At 46.6% G+C, this 16234-nt stretch overlaps 1 protein-coding gene across 2 annotated transcripts in view; it reads left to right on the top strand.

Annotated features, from left to right (window-relative positions):
- Window positions 1-16234, top strand: part of TDRP (testis development related protein) — a 62456-nt gene that overhangs the window by 34999 nt on the left and 11223 nt on the right. For both annotated transcript variants that reach the window (XM_049704313.1, XM_012537409.3), the window contains exon 3: window positions 14516-14619. In XM_049704313.1, the coding sequence (XP_049560270.1) occupies window positions 14516-14619 (104 nt within the window). The remainder of the gene's footprint in view (window positions 1-14515; window positions 14620-16234) is intronic.

Genomic DNA, 16234 nt, shown 5'->3' with positions numbered 1-16234 from the left:
ATGCAGAAGACAGCGTCTCGGGCACCAGGAAGGGCCGAGGGCTGCCGGCAGGGCGGGGTGGGGGCACAGAGCTGCTGGGAGCTGTTTAATGACAGAAGATCCGAGTCATTTCAGGCCACGGGTCCTCCCCTTCTCTCTGGCTGTAGAACAGAAGGCTCGCCTGACCGGGTCCTGTGTCTCCTGAGCCGAAGACCTGGTCACATGACCAAGCTTCTCCCATATACTCGGCCTTCCCTAGTCAAGAGAAGATCCTGTTTTCTTTCGTTTTGCCCATTTTCCTACTGGGTTGTTTTGATTTTTTTTAAATTGTTTTATAAACTCTTTATATTGAGGACTTTGGATTTTTATTAAAAATCCAAAAACTTTTGCAATCTTTCCTAGAAAAATAGCTTGTTTTTTTGTTTTTCAAATTCGGAAAGAACTGTACAGTTTATAATTAAATAAAAGAAGCAGTACCCATTTCTCCCCTCCCCACCATGAGTTCTGGTCTCAGAAGTTACCCTTTTTAATGTTGAAGCTCTCTCTCAAGACACCTGCCTGCAGGTTTCCAAGCTCAGTGCTTATCCTATGTGGCAGAGAGAGATTCTGTAGAATGCGGCCTCTGTAGAGACTGGCCCCTGTGTGTATAAACTGTTTGCTCTTTGCTTCTGGGTTTCAGAGGGAAGCACTTTTCAGAGCAGTCTTTTCTGCAGCATTAGGGAGACGTTTCCCACGGGCACGGGGTTGAGATGTGTTTTATTTGACCTGTTACCTACGGGGCAGAATCCCATGTGCCCTCAGTGGCCTCTGCTGTGGATCAGACGTTTTCCGACACCTGAGAATGCACTGCTGCACGTGTTCCTTTCCACAGCATCTGGGAGGCGTGGTCCCCCCAGCGGGGAGCTCTGTTCTGAACTGGGGGCTGCTGCTGTGGCCACTGCATGTCTGTCTTTGATGCTGGAAACCCCTCAGCCGTGCTCTTGCTTTTCCTCATGAAACCCATCTTAGCTGGGTCGCACCCTGACTCTGGCTGAGCTCTGCCCTGCGTCAGTTTCTATCTGGCAACTTGCCCTGTCGCACTGAGGTCTCCTCCTCCCAGAAGACTCAGTATCTGCTTGGTAACACCTCGTACTCTTTCTGTCCACCGTCTGCCTTTTAGTTTCCTGGGGCCTCCTCCCGCCTCGGCCCCCGCCAGCCAGCCCTTCAGGGATGCCCTGTTCCCTGCTCTCTCCGACTAGGACACATGGTCTGCAACTGTAGCTGTACTAAAGGGGACACGTTGAGTCAAGTGTCTGCCTGCCACCCAGTTCTCCAGTTCACAGTTTTTGCTCTTCCCTCTAGAGATCCTGTCTGCATGTAACACATCTAAACACAGAAGGACGTCAGTACACACATGCATGCCCAGATGTCCTAAGTACAAAGAGTGTGTGTGTCCCCAGATCTGTACGGGCAGCTGGTAGCACCGCTGGCATCTTGCTGGTTGGTCGGTGTTAGTCCCTGTGGCCCCTTCTGCCCCCAGGTGTGGATGCACCGCGTCTGCCTAATGAGGCCTCAGCAGACAGGCGTTCGGGTCGCCCCCCTCGGGACTCGGCAGTGTATTTTCCTGCTCATGCTTTCAGCACAAAGATGCACTTTGCTCTGAATCACGAACCTCTCTTTTCTTCCATTAGCATGAATAATTTAGTTGACTGTCAAATGATTAGGGTATTTGAAAGATTTAAACATTGTTGAACAAGTGACCAAAGTAACCAAAGTGACCAAACCAACCAAGTGACCAAAGTTTAATTGGTGGTTGATCAGGAACATTTTTCATATTTTAGAAACTACTACATGTGTTTGTTACTATTGGCGAACGCAGCTGTAACGTTGCACACTCCAGAACAAGTGCACGTCCCCACCAAGGAGCATTTCCACGGCAGACCGTTGTACAGAGAATGTAGTTTCCAGAGCAAGCCGCGTGAAGCCTTAGCTGTTTCTCTCCTTAGTCCCAGGAGTTTGTGTACAGCTCTTTGGTGAGTGCCATCCCGACAGATAAACTGTCAGCCGGATGGATGCAGAGCCTCCGGCTGCGGAGAGGCTGCCTCTGGTCGGGTTCAGTCCAGGGAACGGAAGGCCCTCGGCTCACCCCAGCCATCCCTAAAGCTCAGTGCACTAGTGGAGGAACCGCTGTGTCCCTGCGTTGGGCAGAGGGAAAGCACAGGGACACGGTCCAGCCAGCAGGCCTGCCTCACTCTACCCGGGACGGGGACGGGGACGGGGAGGGCGCAGGTGCCTCTGTTACCCACAGGTCCTCAGCAGGTGTCGTCCTGCCTCAGGTCTGAAGAGTGTGCCTGAAGTGTGTGTGTCATCTGAAGGGTTTTTTGAGATACAGGTGATGTACGATATTATATGAGTTACAGGTGGGCAACACAGTGATCCAGTTTCTAAAGGTTATACTCCATGTATAGTCATCATAAAATACTGGCTACATTCCCTGTGCTGCACAGTGTCTGATGGGCAGGGCTGAGGGCCGGGTGTCCCCTCGGCCTCACGCCGGCCCCCGGCCCCCTGGTCCCCCTTCACACCCGTGGCTGCTCCCACGCCCTCCCTCCCATTTCTGTCTCTGCCATCAGTGGCGGGACCGCCTTCTTCTCAGACCTCTTCACCTCATGCGTCTGTGAGCCTGTGAAGGCCCCGTAGCAGTTCTCCCGGAGCCGAGAGCTCTAGTCTGGCGACCGGGCCTTTGGTTTCACAGCTTGACCTAGAGGCCTGGATTGGGTTGTGAAATCAGTTTCCTCCAGGATTACCAGTTTCTCAATGAATTCAGTGTTTAAACATAAAGTGGTTGTGAGTTCTAAAATTTAGAAGGGTTAGGAAATTAGGCTTTTTAAATTACATTTTATTCAGAACCTTGGCCGTCGCTGTCCTTTGGGACACACCAGACTGAGCCCCTTCCCGTGCGGGGTACTGAGGGCAGGGCCTCGGCCCTGGTTTGTGGCTTGGAAGTCATGCCCACAGCACCCACTGCCTCCAGAGTCCCCAGGCAGAGTTGGGGTGCTGAGGGGGGTGCTCTGGGGAGGCTCCCGCCCGGCCCCAAGCCACCCCACGCTGCCCAACCTGAGTACTTTTCACTCCAAAGCAGCTTCCCGACACGGATCTGAGCCCTTCCTGGGGCAGTGATGGCCCTTAGCCCGCCGACAGGATGACTCGAGTTGGGCTCTGCCCTGACACAGCGCGTGGCCTCTGGCTTCAGGCGGCCGGCGCTATGCGTTGACCTCTTTGATCCACGCAAGGAAGCGCACTCCCGGGCGGATGACTGTGGGGTGACAGCACTGCAGTAATGTCACCTGGTGCAGACGACCATGACACTGAAGCTGAACTCCACCCATGCGGGGTGACAGCAGTGTTTTCCTGCTGAAAGACTGGGATGCCTGACCTAAGGAAGAGTAACATTTTTCTCCTGATGTTTGACCTTAAATACCTTTAAAAAATAATTGCTTTTATTAAAGCATTCATATGCCGTGGGATCTGGACTGGACCAGTACCCTCAGGTTATGTGGCCTCCACAGAACCCAGCAGGGCACTAGGTTGTGTTCTTCCTCCTCATCCCTTGCATTCGTTTCTGATTTTCAGAGATATCTTGGCATAACATTTCCTTCGCCCCCATCACTGAAATGGCGCATCTCATTTATCACCATGCAGTTTGCATGTAATTTTTCTTGCTCGGGTAAAATTTGTGTTTTGATCCTCTTTTGGACCAAGAGTTGCCCTGGCAGCCTGGGGGCAGGTAGCTAATGCTTTCTCACAGTGCACGTATAATCAGACACTTCTAATAACTCGGTTACACGCTTTGCCAGAAAAATCTGAGATGAGAAACTTGCATCTGTCACATTTGGATAATTAAAGCACTTAAAGCTTTATATTTGAGGAAAAACAAGAGTAAATGCAAATGGTACTATATTTTGGTCTTTAACTTAGAGACATTTTGTTCTTTTTTTTTAGGTAATGAAGTTTTGTGCTTGGTTTTTTCTCGGCTTGTGTTTTGGGGAAGTCTTTTTTTTTTTTTTTTTTTTTTTTTTTTTTTTGCGGTACGCGGGCCTCTCACTGCTGCGGCCTCTCCCGTTGCGGAGCACAGGCTCCGGACGCGCAGGCTCAGCGGCCATGGCTCACGGGCCCAGCCGCTCCGCGGCATGTGGGATCTTCCCGGACCGGGGCACGAACCCGTGTCCCCTGCATCGGCAGGTGGTCTCCCAACCACTGCGCCACCAGGGAAGCCCCTTGTTCAATATTTTAAGATTACAAACTGTGAGACCGAGTTGGAGGGATGGCAGCTTAGAGTGTTTAACTTGGTCAGATAAGGTTCTATTTTCCAGATCCAAAGAGACGAAGTTCACAGGTCTAGTTAGTTTGCTTTTTTCCAGTTTTAGGAGATATAACTGACACACAGCGCTGAATAACTTTCAGATGTACAGCATAGTGACGACTTATATGTATTTCGAAAGGAGGACAACAATAAATTTAGCTAACATCCATGGTCTCATAGATACAAAAAAAGGAAACATTATTTTCCTTGTGATGAGCTCTTAACAGCCTTCTCTTAACAGCTTTCGAATGCACATTACAACATTGCCGTCCGTGTCATCACGCACACGGCCGATACTTGTTTACCTTATAACTGTAAGTTTGTGCCATTTGACCACCTTCCCCCAACTCCACCCACTCTCCTCTGGTAACGACAAATTAATTTTTTTTCAAGATTCCATTGATAACTGAGATCATATGGCATTTGTCTTTCTCTTTCTCACTTATTTTCCGTAGCATAATGTCCTCAGGTCCATCCATGCTGTCACAAAAGGCAGGATTTTATTTTATTTTTTTTATGGCTGAGTAACGTTCCATTATATATATGCTGCTTTTTTTTTTTTTTTTTTTTTTGCGGTACGTGGGCCTCTCACTGCTGTGGCCTCGTTGAGGAGCACAGGCTCTGGACGTGCAGGCTCAGCGGCCATGGCTCATGGGCCCAGCCGCTCCACGGCATGTGGGATCTTCCCGGACCGGGGCACGAACTCCTGTCCCCTGCATTAGCAGGCGGACTCTCAACCACTGCGCCACCAGGGAAGCCCTATATGCCACATTTTATCTGTTCATCTGCCGACGGACACTTAGGTTGTTTCCATATCTTGGCTGTTGTAAATAGTGCTGCTGTGAACATAGGGGTACATATATCTTTTTGAGTTAGTATTTTTGTTTCCTTTAGATTAATACCCAAAAGTGGAACTGCTGGGTCATATGGTAGTTTTTATTTTTAATATTTTTGAGGAACCTCCACGCTGTTCTCCACAGTGGCTGCACCAATCTACATTCCCACCAACAGTGCACGAGGGCTCCCTTTTCTCCACACCCTCACCAACACTTGTTACTTCTTGTCTGTCTGATGATGGCCATTCTGACAGGTGTGAGGTGATATCTCCTTATGGTTCTGATTTTCATTTCCCTCATGATTAGAGACGTTGAGGACCTTTTCGTGTACCTGTTGGCGACCTGTATGTCTTCTTTTGAAAATTTTCTAGTCAGATCCTCTGCCTATTTCTACACCATATTGTTTGCTTTTTGTTGTTGTTATTGAGTCGTATGAGTTCTTCAAATATTTTGGATATTATCTGGTATATAGTTTGCAAATATTTTTTCTCATTCTGTAGGTTGTCTTTTCACTTTGTTGATGGTTTCTTTTGCTGTGCAGAAGCTTATTTGTCTGATGTCATCCCACTTGTTTATTTTTTATTTTGTTGCTTGTGCTTTAGTGGTGATTTCCCCAAAAAAATCATTGCCAAGACCTATGTCAAAGAGCTTTATTTTCTTATTTCTTTTAGGAGTTTTATGGTTTCCAGTCTTACATTTACGTCTTTAATCTGTTTCAAGTTAATTTCTGTGAATGGTGTAAGATAGGGGTCCAATTTCACTCTTCTGCATGTATGTGGCTGTCTGGCTTTCCCATGACCATTTATTGAAGAGACTGTCTTTTCTCCATTGAATATTCTTGGCTCCCTTGTCAAGTATTAGTTGACTGTATATGCATGGGTATATTTCTGGGCTCTCTGTTCCATTGATCTATGTGTCAGTTTTTGTGCCAGTACCATACTGTTTTGATGACTATAGCTTTATAGTATAGCTTGAAATCAAGAAGTGTGATGCCTTTTGCTTTGTTCTTCTTTCTCAGGATTACTTTAGCTATTCAAGGTCTATTATGGTTCCATACACATTTTAGGATTGTTTATGTTTTTTCCACTTCTGTAAAAAATGCCATTAGAATCTCAATAGGGATTGCATTGAATCTAGAGATGGCTTTGGGTAGTATGGACATTTTAACAATATTAATTCTTCCAACCCATGAACATGGGATACGTTTCCATTTATCTGTATTTTTTCATCAATGTCTTGTAGTTTTCAGTGTAGAGATCTTTGACTTCCTTGCTTAAATTTATTCCTAAGTATTTTATGTTTTAGATGCCATTGTAAATGGTATCTTTCTTTTTCACATAATTTATTGTTAGCTTGTAGAAATGGTACCAATTTTTGAATGTTAATGTTTTAAATTTATTTATTTATTTCTATTTTGGGCTGTGTTGGGTCTTCATTGCTGTGCACAGGTGTTCTCTAGTTGAGGTGAGTGGGGGCTACTCTTTGCTGCAGTGTGTGGGCTTCTTATTGCAGTGGCTTCTCTTGTTGCGGAGCACGGGCTCTAGGCATGTGGGCTTTGGTAGTTGTGGCACAAGGGCTCAGTAGTTATAGCTCGCGGGCTCTAGAGTGCAGGCTCAGTAGTTGTGGCGCATGGGCTTAGTTGCTCTGTGGCATGTGGAATCTTCCCGGAACAGGGCTCAAACCCGTGTCCCCTGCACTGGCAGGCGGATTATTAACCACTGCACCACCAGGGAAGTCCTGAATGTTAATTTTGTAACCTGCAGCTTTACTGACTTTATTGATTAGTTCTAACAGGTTTTTTTTTGGTGGAGTCATTAGGATTTTCTGTATATAAAATCATGGATTCTGCAAATAGAAACAGTTTTCCTTCTTCCTTTCCAATTCTGATACTCTCTATTTCTCTGGCCTGACTGCTCTGGCTAGGACTTCCAGTAAGTACTGTATTGAATAGGAGTGGTGAGAGTGGACAGCCTTGTCTTGTTCCTGATCTTAGGGGAAAAGTTTTCGACCTTTCATCATTGAGTATGATGTTAGCTGTGGGCTTTTCATCTGTAGTCTTTATTATGCTGAGGTATGTTCCTTCCATACTTAAGAGTTTTTATCCTGAATGTTGAAAATTTTGTCAAATGCCTTTTCTGCATCTACTGAGATGGTATTTCTTTCCTTTCGTTCTATTAATGTGATGTATCACACTTATTTGATTTGTGTGTTTCAACCATCTTTGCATCCCAGGGAAATCCCACTCGATCATGGTGAATGATCCTTTTAATGTGCTGCTGAATTTGGTTTGCTAGTATTGAGAATTTTTGCATCTGTGTTCATCAGGAAAATTGGCCTGCCTATAATTTTTCTTTTCTTGCACTGTTCTTTTCTGACTTTGGTATCAGGATAATTCTGGCCTTGAAAAATGAGTTTACAAGTGTTCCTCTCCGATTTTCTGGAAGAGTTTGAGAAAAATTAATGTTAATTCTTCTTTAAATGTTTGATAAAATTCACCAGTGAAGCTGTCTGGTCCTGGACTTCTCTTCATTGGGAGATTTTTTAAATTACTGATTCAATTTCCTTACTAGTAAATGGTCTGTTCGGATTTTATATTTCTTCTTATTCAGTCTCAGTAGGTTATGTTTCTGAGAATCTTTCCATTTCATCTTGGTAGTCCACTTTGTTGGCATGTAACTGTTCATAGTATTCTCTTGTGGTTGTTTGTTTCTCTGTGATATGAGTTGTAATTTCATAGTAGCTTCTTATGATCCTTATATTTACATGGTATCAATTGTAATGTTTCTTTCATTTAGAATTTTGTTGATTTTGGTTCTGTTTTCCCTGGGGAGTCTAGATAAAGGTTTGTCAATTTTGTTTATGTTTTCAAAGAACCAACTCTTAGTTTTATAAATCTTTCTATCATTTTCTTGTTCTCTATTTCATTTATTTCTTCTCTTTATCATTTTCTTTATTCTACTAACTTTGGGCTCAGTTCGTTCTTTTTTTCCTACTTCCCTGAAGCACAGAGTTGTGTTACTTGGGATCTTCCTTGTTTCTGTGTGAACTTGTCTCTTAGAACTGCTTTCATTGCATCTGTAAGTTTTAGTATGCTGTGTTTCCATTTTTGTTTGTCTCCAGATAATAGTTTTATTTCCCCTTTAATATCTTCTTTGACCTGTGGGTTGTTCAAGAGAGCCTTGTTTAGTTTCCACGTATTCATGCAGTTTCCAGATTTCCTCCTCTTACTGATGGTATATGTTGTGGTCAGAGAAGATACTTACCATGCTTTCAGCCTTCTTGAATTTGCTCAGACTTGTTTTGTGGCCTAACATATGGTCTGTCATAGAAAACATTCCATGTGTGCTGGAAAGAACGTGTATTTTGCTGTCATGCTATATAGAATGTTCTGCATGTGTCTGTTAGGTTCATTTCATCTATAGTGTTGTTCAGACTCACTGTTTCCGTACTGATTCTCTGGATGATGTGCATCCATTGCTGAGAGTGGGGTATTCAATTCCCCAGCTATTCCTGTATTGCAGTTTATTTCTCTCTTGAGCTCTGTTAGTGTGGTTTTGCTTTTTTGGCCACACTGCGTGACTTGTGGGGTCTTAGTTCCCCAACCAGGGATCAGACCCAGGCCCTTAGCAGTGAAAGAGCTGAGTCCCAACCACTGGACTGCCAGGGAATTCCCTTAGGTCTGTTAGTTTTTCCTTTATACATTTATGCGCTCCAGGGTTGGGTACATAAATATTAATTGTGTCTTCTTGATGGACTGACCCCTTTATCATTATATAATGGCCGCCTTTGTCCCTCTTTACCATTTGTAAAGTCTATTTTGTCTTGAAGTATCTTTTCCCATCATCCATTCACTCTCAGCCTATGTGTGTCTTTAAGGCTAAAGTGAGTCTCTTTGTAGGAAGCATATTGTTGGGTCTTGTTTTTTTTTTAATCCATTCAGTCATTTTGTGTCTTTTGATTGGAAACTTTAGTGCATTTAAATTTAATTATTGATAGGCAAGACACTTTGTTAATTTCTTTCTGGCTATGTCATAGATCCATTGTTACTTGCTTTTTATCCTGCTCTCTTTTGTTGTGGTTTTTGTTTGTTTTTTGGCTGCCTTGGGTCTTTGTTGCTGCATGTGGGCTTTCTCTAGTTGCGGCGAGTGGGGACTGCTCTTCGTTGTGGCACTCGGGCTTCTCATTGCAGTGGCTTCTCTTGTTGCAGAGCATGGGCTCTAGGCACACGGGCTTCAGTAGTTGTGGCACGTAGGCCCTAAAGCATGCAGCATTCAGTAGTTGCAGCACACGGGCTTCAGCAGTTGTGGCTCGTGGGCTCTAGAGCGCAGTAGTTGTGGCACACGGGCTTAGTTGCTCCGTGCCATGTGGGATCTTCCCAGACCAGGGATCGAACCTGTGTCCCCTGCATTGGCAAGCGGTATTTAACTTCTATTTCTTCTCCCCCTCACATTTTAGGTTACTGATACTATAGTTTACATATGTTTTATGTTGTATATCCAAGGACAGATTATTGTAGTTATGACTATTTTTAGTACTTTTTTTCTACTTTTAAGCTAGAGTTGTGATGTATGCACCACCACTACTACCATATTACAGACTCTAACTCTGACTATAAATTTACCTGTACTAGCGAGTTTTACACTACCTTCCTGTCTTTATGATGTTAATTAGAGTCCTTTTATTTTGCTGATGAGCTCCCTCAGCTTTTGTTTGTTTGGCAGAGTCTTTATCTCTCCTTATTTCTGAAGGACAGTTTTGCTGGTATAGAAATCTTAGTTGACAGTTTTTTCTTTTAGTATTTTATAACATTTTATAATATTGTATGTTAATTATAATTCAATAAATAAAGTAAAAATTTTAATAATTAAAAAAATATTTTGAATATATCATCCCATCCTCTCCTGGCCTGAAAAGTTTCTCTTAGAAATCTCTCCATAGTTTTATTGGGGGAGGGTAGCCTGTTCCCTTGTATGTAACTTGTCTCTTTTCTCTTGCTGCTTTCAAAATTGTTTGTCTTTGACTTTTAACAATTTAATTGTGTGTCTCAATGTAGATGTATTTAGGTTCAACCTATTTGGGGTCCTTTGGGTTTCATAGATCTGGATATCCATTTCTCTCCCCAGGCTTGAGACATTTTCAGCCATTATTGCTTTAAATATACTTTCTGTCCCTTTATCTTCTCCTGGAATTGCTGTAATGTGGATATTGTTGTTTCTGACTATGTTGCACAAGTCCCTCTGGCTTTCCTCATTCTTTCTTTTTTTTTGCTCCTCTGACTGGATAATTTCAGCTGTCCTGTCTTCCAGGTCACTGATCATTTCAGTTGTTTCTCTGTATTGTGAAGGCTACTTTTGAAGCTCTCACTTGAAATTTTTCAGCTCAGTGACTGTTTTTCAGTTCCAGGATTTCTGGTGTGTGGTTTTCTTTTTGGTTTTGATGGTGTCTGCTTCTTTTTTGAACTCCTGTTTTGTTCATGTGTTGTTTCCTAATTTCATTTAGTTGTCTGTTATTGTGGTTCACTAAACTTCGTTAATAGGGTTATTCTGAATCCTTTGGTAGTTCACAGATACCACATTGCTTTTGGGTCAGTTACTGGAGCTTTCTGAGTTCCCTTTGGTGGTGTGACATTTACCTGCTGTCGTGATGCCTGACTCCTTACGTTGTCTTCTGCGCTTTTGAGTGAGTGGGTTCTTCTTCCAGGCCTTATAGATTCTTTGCTAGAGACAGTTCTTGAGCAGCTTAGTCTGGGTTTCTGGACCTGTCAGCTGCTAACGTGCTCAGGCAGATGGGGCTTGCTATGCGTGTTTACTCTGGGGCAAGGCCACTATCTGAGCCCTGGGCCCTGAGGTCCTGTTGGGCTGGGGGGTTGCTGCTGGCTGACAGTGTTCAGACAGGTTGGCTGGCTTGGTTCTCTGCCCACGTTGAGCCTGTAAGAGGGACCACAGGGCCTGGGTTCTCTGGTTAGGCTCCACAAACAGCCAGGATGGGACGCTATCCTCAGCAGTAGAGGGGGCTGTGCATTAGCTTCCGTGCCCTGGTGGGGCAGCAGCGTGGGCCTCAGGGTCTGCCCAGCTCAATGTCTGGGGTCCCAGATCTTACTGGACTCTGCCTGAATTCCCTGGCTACACGGGGCCACCGGTTCTGCTCTGCAGAAGGGAAGAACCTCGGGCTGTGCCCTCCACTCAGTTGCCACTGTAAGCAGGGCTGCTGGATAGACAGCACAGCCTCCTGTGTGCTCTGCTCAGGGCCCCTGGGCAGGCAAGCTGAAGGCTGTACTCAGCTGTGGGCGGGCCGTGGGTTAGTTTCCCCTCCCAGGGGCAGCAGCTGGTCAGGCTCTTTGTGGTCTCGACTCAAGCTGACCCACGCCCCAAGTTCCCTTGTCGGATGGTGCCGCTGGTTTTGCTTTGTGGGTGATCAGCTCTGCCTGTTGGACTCTGGTTGGCAAGGCTGGGAGCTTTACTCAGCCGTGGGCAGTGCTGTGAACTCACTTTCTGCCCAGGCAGAGCGGGAGGCCCGGAGAACCCAGTCGGGCTTTGTGCTCACGCGGGGCAGTAGACGAGGTGTGACAAGACCCTCCTGCTAAATTGCTCCAACAGAACGAGTTTTGGTAAGTTATGGATGACAACTTTCTTTCTAGGATTCCATAGATTTTCCTCCCATGGGATGTGAAGTACTTTTTTTTTTTAACGGAGTTATGGGCACAGGGAAAAGTAATTCTTCCTTGTTCGGAGCTGGAATTCATTTTCTCATCTCTTTTGGACAGCTTCTTGGGTACTGCTCAGTTTCATAGCGTATCACCTGTGTCTTCATTTTGGGGCCGTCCCTTTCTCCTGGCTCTCGTCTCACTTATAAAGAATTTTTTTACCCCTGGCCCTTCTGACTGCAGGACGCATTTGAGTTTGTCATCTGCCCTCTGAGGATGGAAACTTCCTCACCCCACACCGCGAACGGCACCTGCCCTCCACACAGCCCACCTTTCCAGGTGAGCTCAGGAGCGCTTCCACGTCCACGGGCACCCTTCATGTGGCGCTTGTGGAGGGCAGCCTCCCTGAGATCAGGGGCAGAGCCCTTGGGCTGGGACCTGCTGGGTGGCTGCAGTCATGTCTGTGGGTGACATCCCCGTGTCCCTCTCGGGGTGCAGTTCAGGTGTAAACATGGGCACTGCAGGCAGAGCAGGTCTGTCAGTGAAGGAGCGGTCTGGCTTTGACACATTCTTCTGGGATCGTTAAGCCCAGCGTGACGGCCGCGCTCCTGTAGGATGTGCCTGGCCCAGGGTGGGCCTCCCTCAGGCTGCCAGCGGGCCGTTTGCCCCACACTGTACGTGAGCGCTCACCACTCAGAACTCCTACTGCTCTGTCTGTAGATGTGACATCACTTGTCACTTAGTAGTTATCTGCCAGCAGAGAGAGGTTTTCGCACCTGGTCTCTCTGATTTCTTCCAGGTGCTGTGTCAGCTGTGACCTGGGACATCTGCTTGTTGGGGACGTGGAGCCTCGCTCTTACGTCACCTGGCAGGTATTGCCAGCCCTTGAGTGACGTGTGGCAGTGGGAGAGGTGTCCTGAGTCCCCACAACCAGAGGCCTGGATTCACATGCCGGGGACAGATGTGGCATCCAAGGGGGTGGGGTCACCTACAGGTTCTGAGCCCGGCCAGACTAGGGGCACCAAGGCCAGCCCATGGAGGGAGAGGCGGGAAGAAGGCTGCCCTTCTTGAGGGGCAGCAAGGTGGAGGCAAGCCTGTTGGGCAGTGTCCAGTGGGAGGTGTGGGTGAGGTTAGAGCTCAGGGTCTGACACGGGCCCTTATGCTCTCCACGGAAAGGTGGTGGGTGACAACCAGAGAGCTCTTTGGCTCACATGCATCCCTGCACCTGCCCAGAGGGCGAGCGCATCTGTGTTTCCCAATTACACGTGAGAAGAAGCTGGGAAGGGAGGGTTTAGAGGCAGAGGAGTAGGGAGAAGGGGGAGAATGCTCTAAGCCAGTGACACGTTCCTGCAGTGTGGGCCTCCCGGACTGAACGGCACAGGTGGTTTGTGTTGAGGTTTTTACTATTTTAAACGTTTTTAGACGCTCCTTTTGGTGGTGGTTTTATCTCTAGTTTCCCCCAAGCTCTGGGGCCCACATCTAAGACTTACCATCTCATTTAGATCATCTCAGCGATTTGTAGTAAGTTTCTCCTGTAGGCTACAGAGTGGTTGCCCTAGAACTCTTTCCCCCCGCCCCCAGTTTTATTGAGAAACTGACACGCGTCACTATATAAATTCCACATGTGTAGTATGATGCTGTGACTGACATACGTCAGGAAGTGATGACCACGCTAGGGTTAGTTACCACCCATCATCTTGTGTAGATACAGGAAAAAGAAGGAAATAGGTTTTTCTCCTTGTGATGACAACATAGGATGTACTCTGTTAACAACCTTGCTGCACAGGCAGAGAGTGGGTTCCGTCCAGATCACTGCAATAGAGCAAGTCATGCCAAGTTTTTGATTTCCCAGCATGTATAAAAGTTGTGTTTATGCTAGATTGTAGTCTGTTAAATGTGCAGTAGTATTATGTCTTTAAAAACGTAGACACCTTAATTAAAAAATGCTTAATTGCTAAAAAGCATGCCAACCATCATCTGAGCCCTCAGTGAGACAATCAGCCCTGGAGGGGCGAGCGCGGCAGGGTCGCAAGCTGTTTGTTTCCTGTTCTGCGGATGGTCTCACACCACTGCTCGCTTGCAGCCTCCTGGTTCAGGTTTCAGTGCTGCTGCATCTTTAACATTTCAAAGCATTTAAAGCCAGGTCTGCCCTACGGGAGATGCCCTCCTCCATCCCCTTCAAAGAAAACCAGCTGCAGTTGGTGTGATTTTGGGCTCCAGGGACGTGAGAGTGGCTCACGGTAAAGGCAGTTAACACGAGACTTCTGGAGATGTCCTTCCTTTTCTCCATTCCTCCCTTATTACTGTATCTCTTTGAATCTGAGATGCCAGGCGTTAATTACATCCTGATTTCAGAAATGAAAAAGTAGAAAATCATTTGTCTTAGAATAAACAGAAATGCGTGGTTTCTTCTCAAAGTCCACCTGGAGGTTGGTGCAGCCCCGCACCTCGTGTCAGGAGCCCCACCGTCCCGACTGGCTTGGCGGCAGTGTGGTCACTGATCGTCTGTTATTAAACGTGGGTGGGTTTACCCACTGTCCTCACTGGGTAACGGAGATTACCTGCAACTGATGGGAAAAGTCGCTGTGCGGATACGGCAGGTAAGGAAATTGGTTCCAGCTTCTGTGCTGAATGCCAGCCCCGCAGTTACTGCATAACAGCTGTGACCTGTTTATTCACTATGTCAGATGTGATCTTTTTTTAACCTTTTATTAGGTTCAGGGAGCGAGTTTCCGAGGCTGGAAAGAAGTGACTTCACTGTTTAACAAGGATGACGAGCAGCACCTGCTGGAAAGATGTAAATCCCCCAAGTCCAGAGGGTGAGTAGCTGCTATCTGGACAGCAGCCGTTCCAGCGGCGGTGGGGAAGCAGGGCAGTGTGCAGGGACGCTGAGGGCTTCCTTCCCCGTGTGAGGAGACAGAAATGAGTCGTACTGATTTTGACAGTAAGCACTTAGAAAGATTATGGAAAAGTGGAAAAAAAGCTTCTCTGACCAGCTCTCAAACTTTAACAGTAAATAGAACTTATGAGCCTTAAAGCAGCTTGTAGCCATGCTTAAGGTGTGTAGTAGTTTCAGAAAATCAAGAAAAAAACCCAGTTAAAAATGCAAAGATTGACTGTAAACTGTAAAAGATTTTAGAAAATTGGGGCTTCCCTGGTGGTGCAGTGGTTAAGAATCCGCCTGCCAAGGGTAGGGGACATGAGTTCGAGCCCTGGTCCGGGAAGATCCCACATGCTGCAGAGCAACTAAGCCTGTGCACCACAACTACTGAGCCTGTGCTCTAGAGCCCGCAAGCCACAACTACTGGGCCCATGTGCCACAACTACTGAAGCCCACGCACCTAGAGCCCGTGCTCTGCAACAAGAGAAGCCACCGTAATGAGAAGCCTGCATGCCACAAGAGAAAGCCTGTGGACAGCAACAAAAACCCAACACAGCCAAAAATAAATAAATTAAAAAAAACAGATTTTAGAAAACTGAATATATTTAAGCTGACAGTGCTGCTAATTTATTATAAATATTTTGAAAGTTTAAAAAATGTATTTAGGGAGTTCCCTGGCAGTCCACTGGTTAGGACTCTGCGCTTTCACTGCCGTGAGCCTGGATTTGATCCCTGGTTGGGGAACTAAGATCCCACAAGCCATGCGGCATGGCCAACAACAAAAAAATGTTTTTAAAGATGAAAATATAAGTTCAGTGACGACCTAGTGGAATTGCCAGTGGCAGGTGACTCCTGGTGAGTCTGACCGTAGAGAGGCTTCTCTCCCGAGGACCGGGTGCCTCGGCAGCACTCATGACCCCCCAGCACTGTCTGGCCCTCCCCTGCCTCTGACCCCGTGGTCGTGACCTCATGCGCCCTCTCTGCAGGGACTGTGTAAGTCGGTCCTCTTGGATGTCAGGGTGGCAGCTGACAGGGGGCCTGAAAACACGCCTGTGTCCTGGCCCCTCGGTCCAATTAAATGAGACTCTGAAGGGGTCGGGCCTGGACGCCAGCGTTTTTACCCGTGTCCTGGGGATGCTCCCGGCCGCCAGGCTGGGGGACTGCGGCCAGAGCCCTGAGTCGTGTGTGAGCATTCGCCTCCACAGTCGGCCGTATTTTCCTCAGAGCGCACAGCGCTCTGAGCTCTGAACATCTGAGGCTGCAGCTCTGAATAAACCTGTGGAAAACTGAACCTGTGGTAAATGGAGTAACCCCCCGTTTCTGAATCTGGACCTGGGGCTTCTTTTCTCAGGTTGGTTCAGAGACGAGCTCGGCCTTCCGTGTGGCCTTGAGACAGTCTGCTTTTTTCTCTTCTGTTTGAGAGTGACTTTGCATTTTGCCAAGTGTGGTACCTTAAATACAGCGTTCACAAGTTTCCCTAATCATGTGTAGTGACTGCTTTTTCCTTATTAATATTTCAAGTTTTACGTATAAATCTGTGTGAGCTTTCCAAA

Source organism: Orcinus orca, chromosome 21 (assembly GCF_937001465.1).
Source record: "Orcinus orca chromosome 21, mOrcOrc1.1, whole genome shotgun sequence".
NCBI classification, from domain to species: domain Eukaryota; kingdom Metazoa; phylum Chordata; class Mammalia; order Artiodactyla; family Delphinidae; genus Orcinus; species Orcinus orca.
Note: the sequence above shows the minus strand (reverse complement) of the source record. Positions and strands in the feature narration are given on the sequence as shown.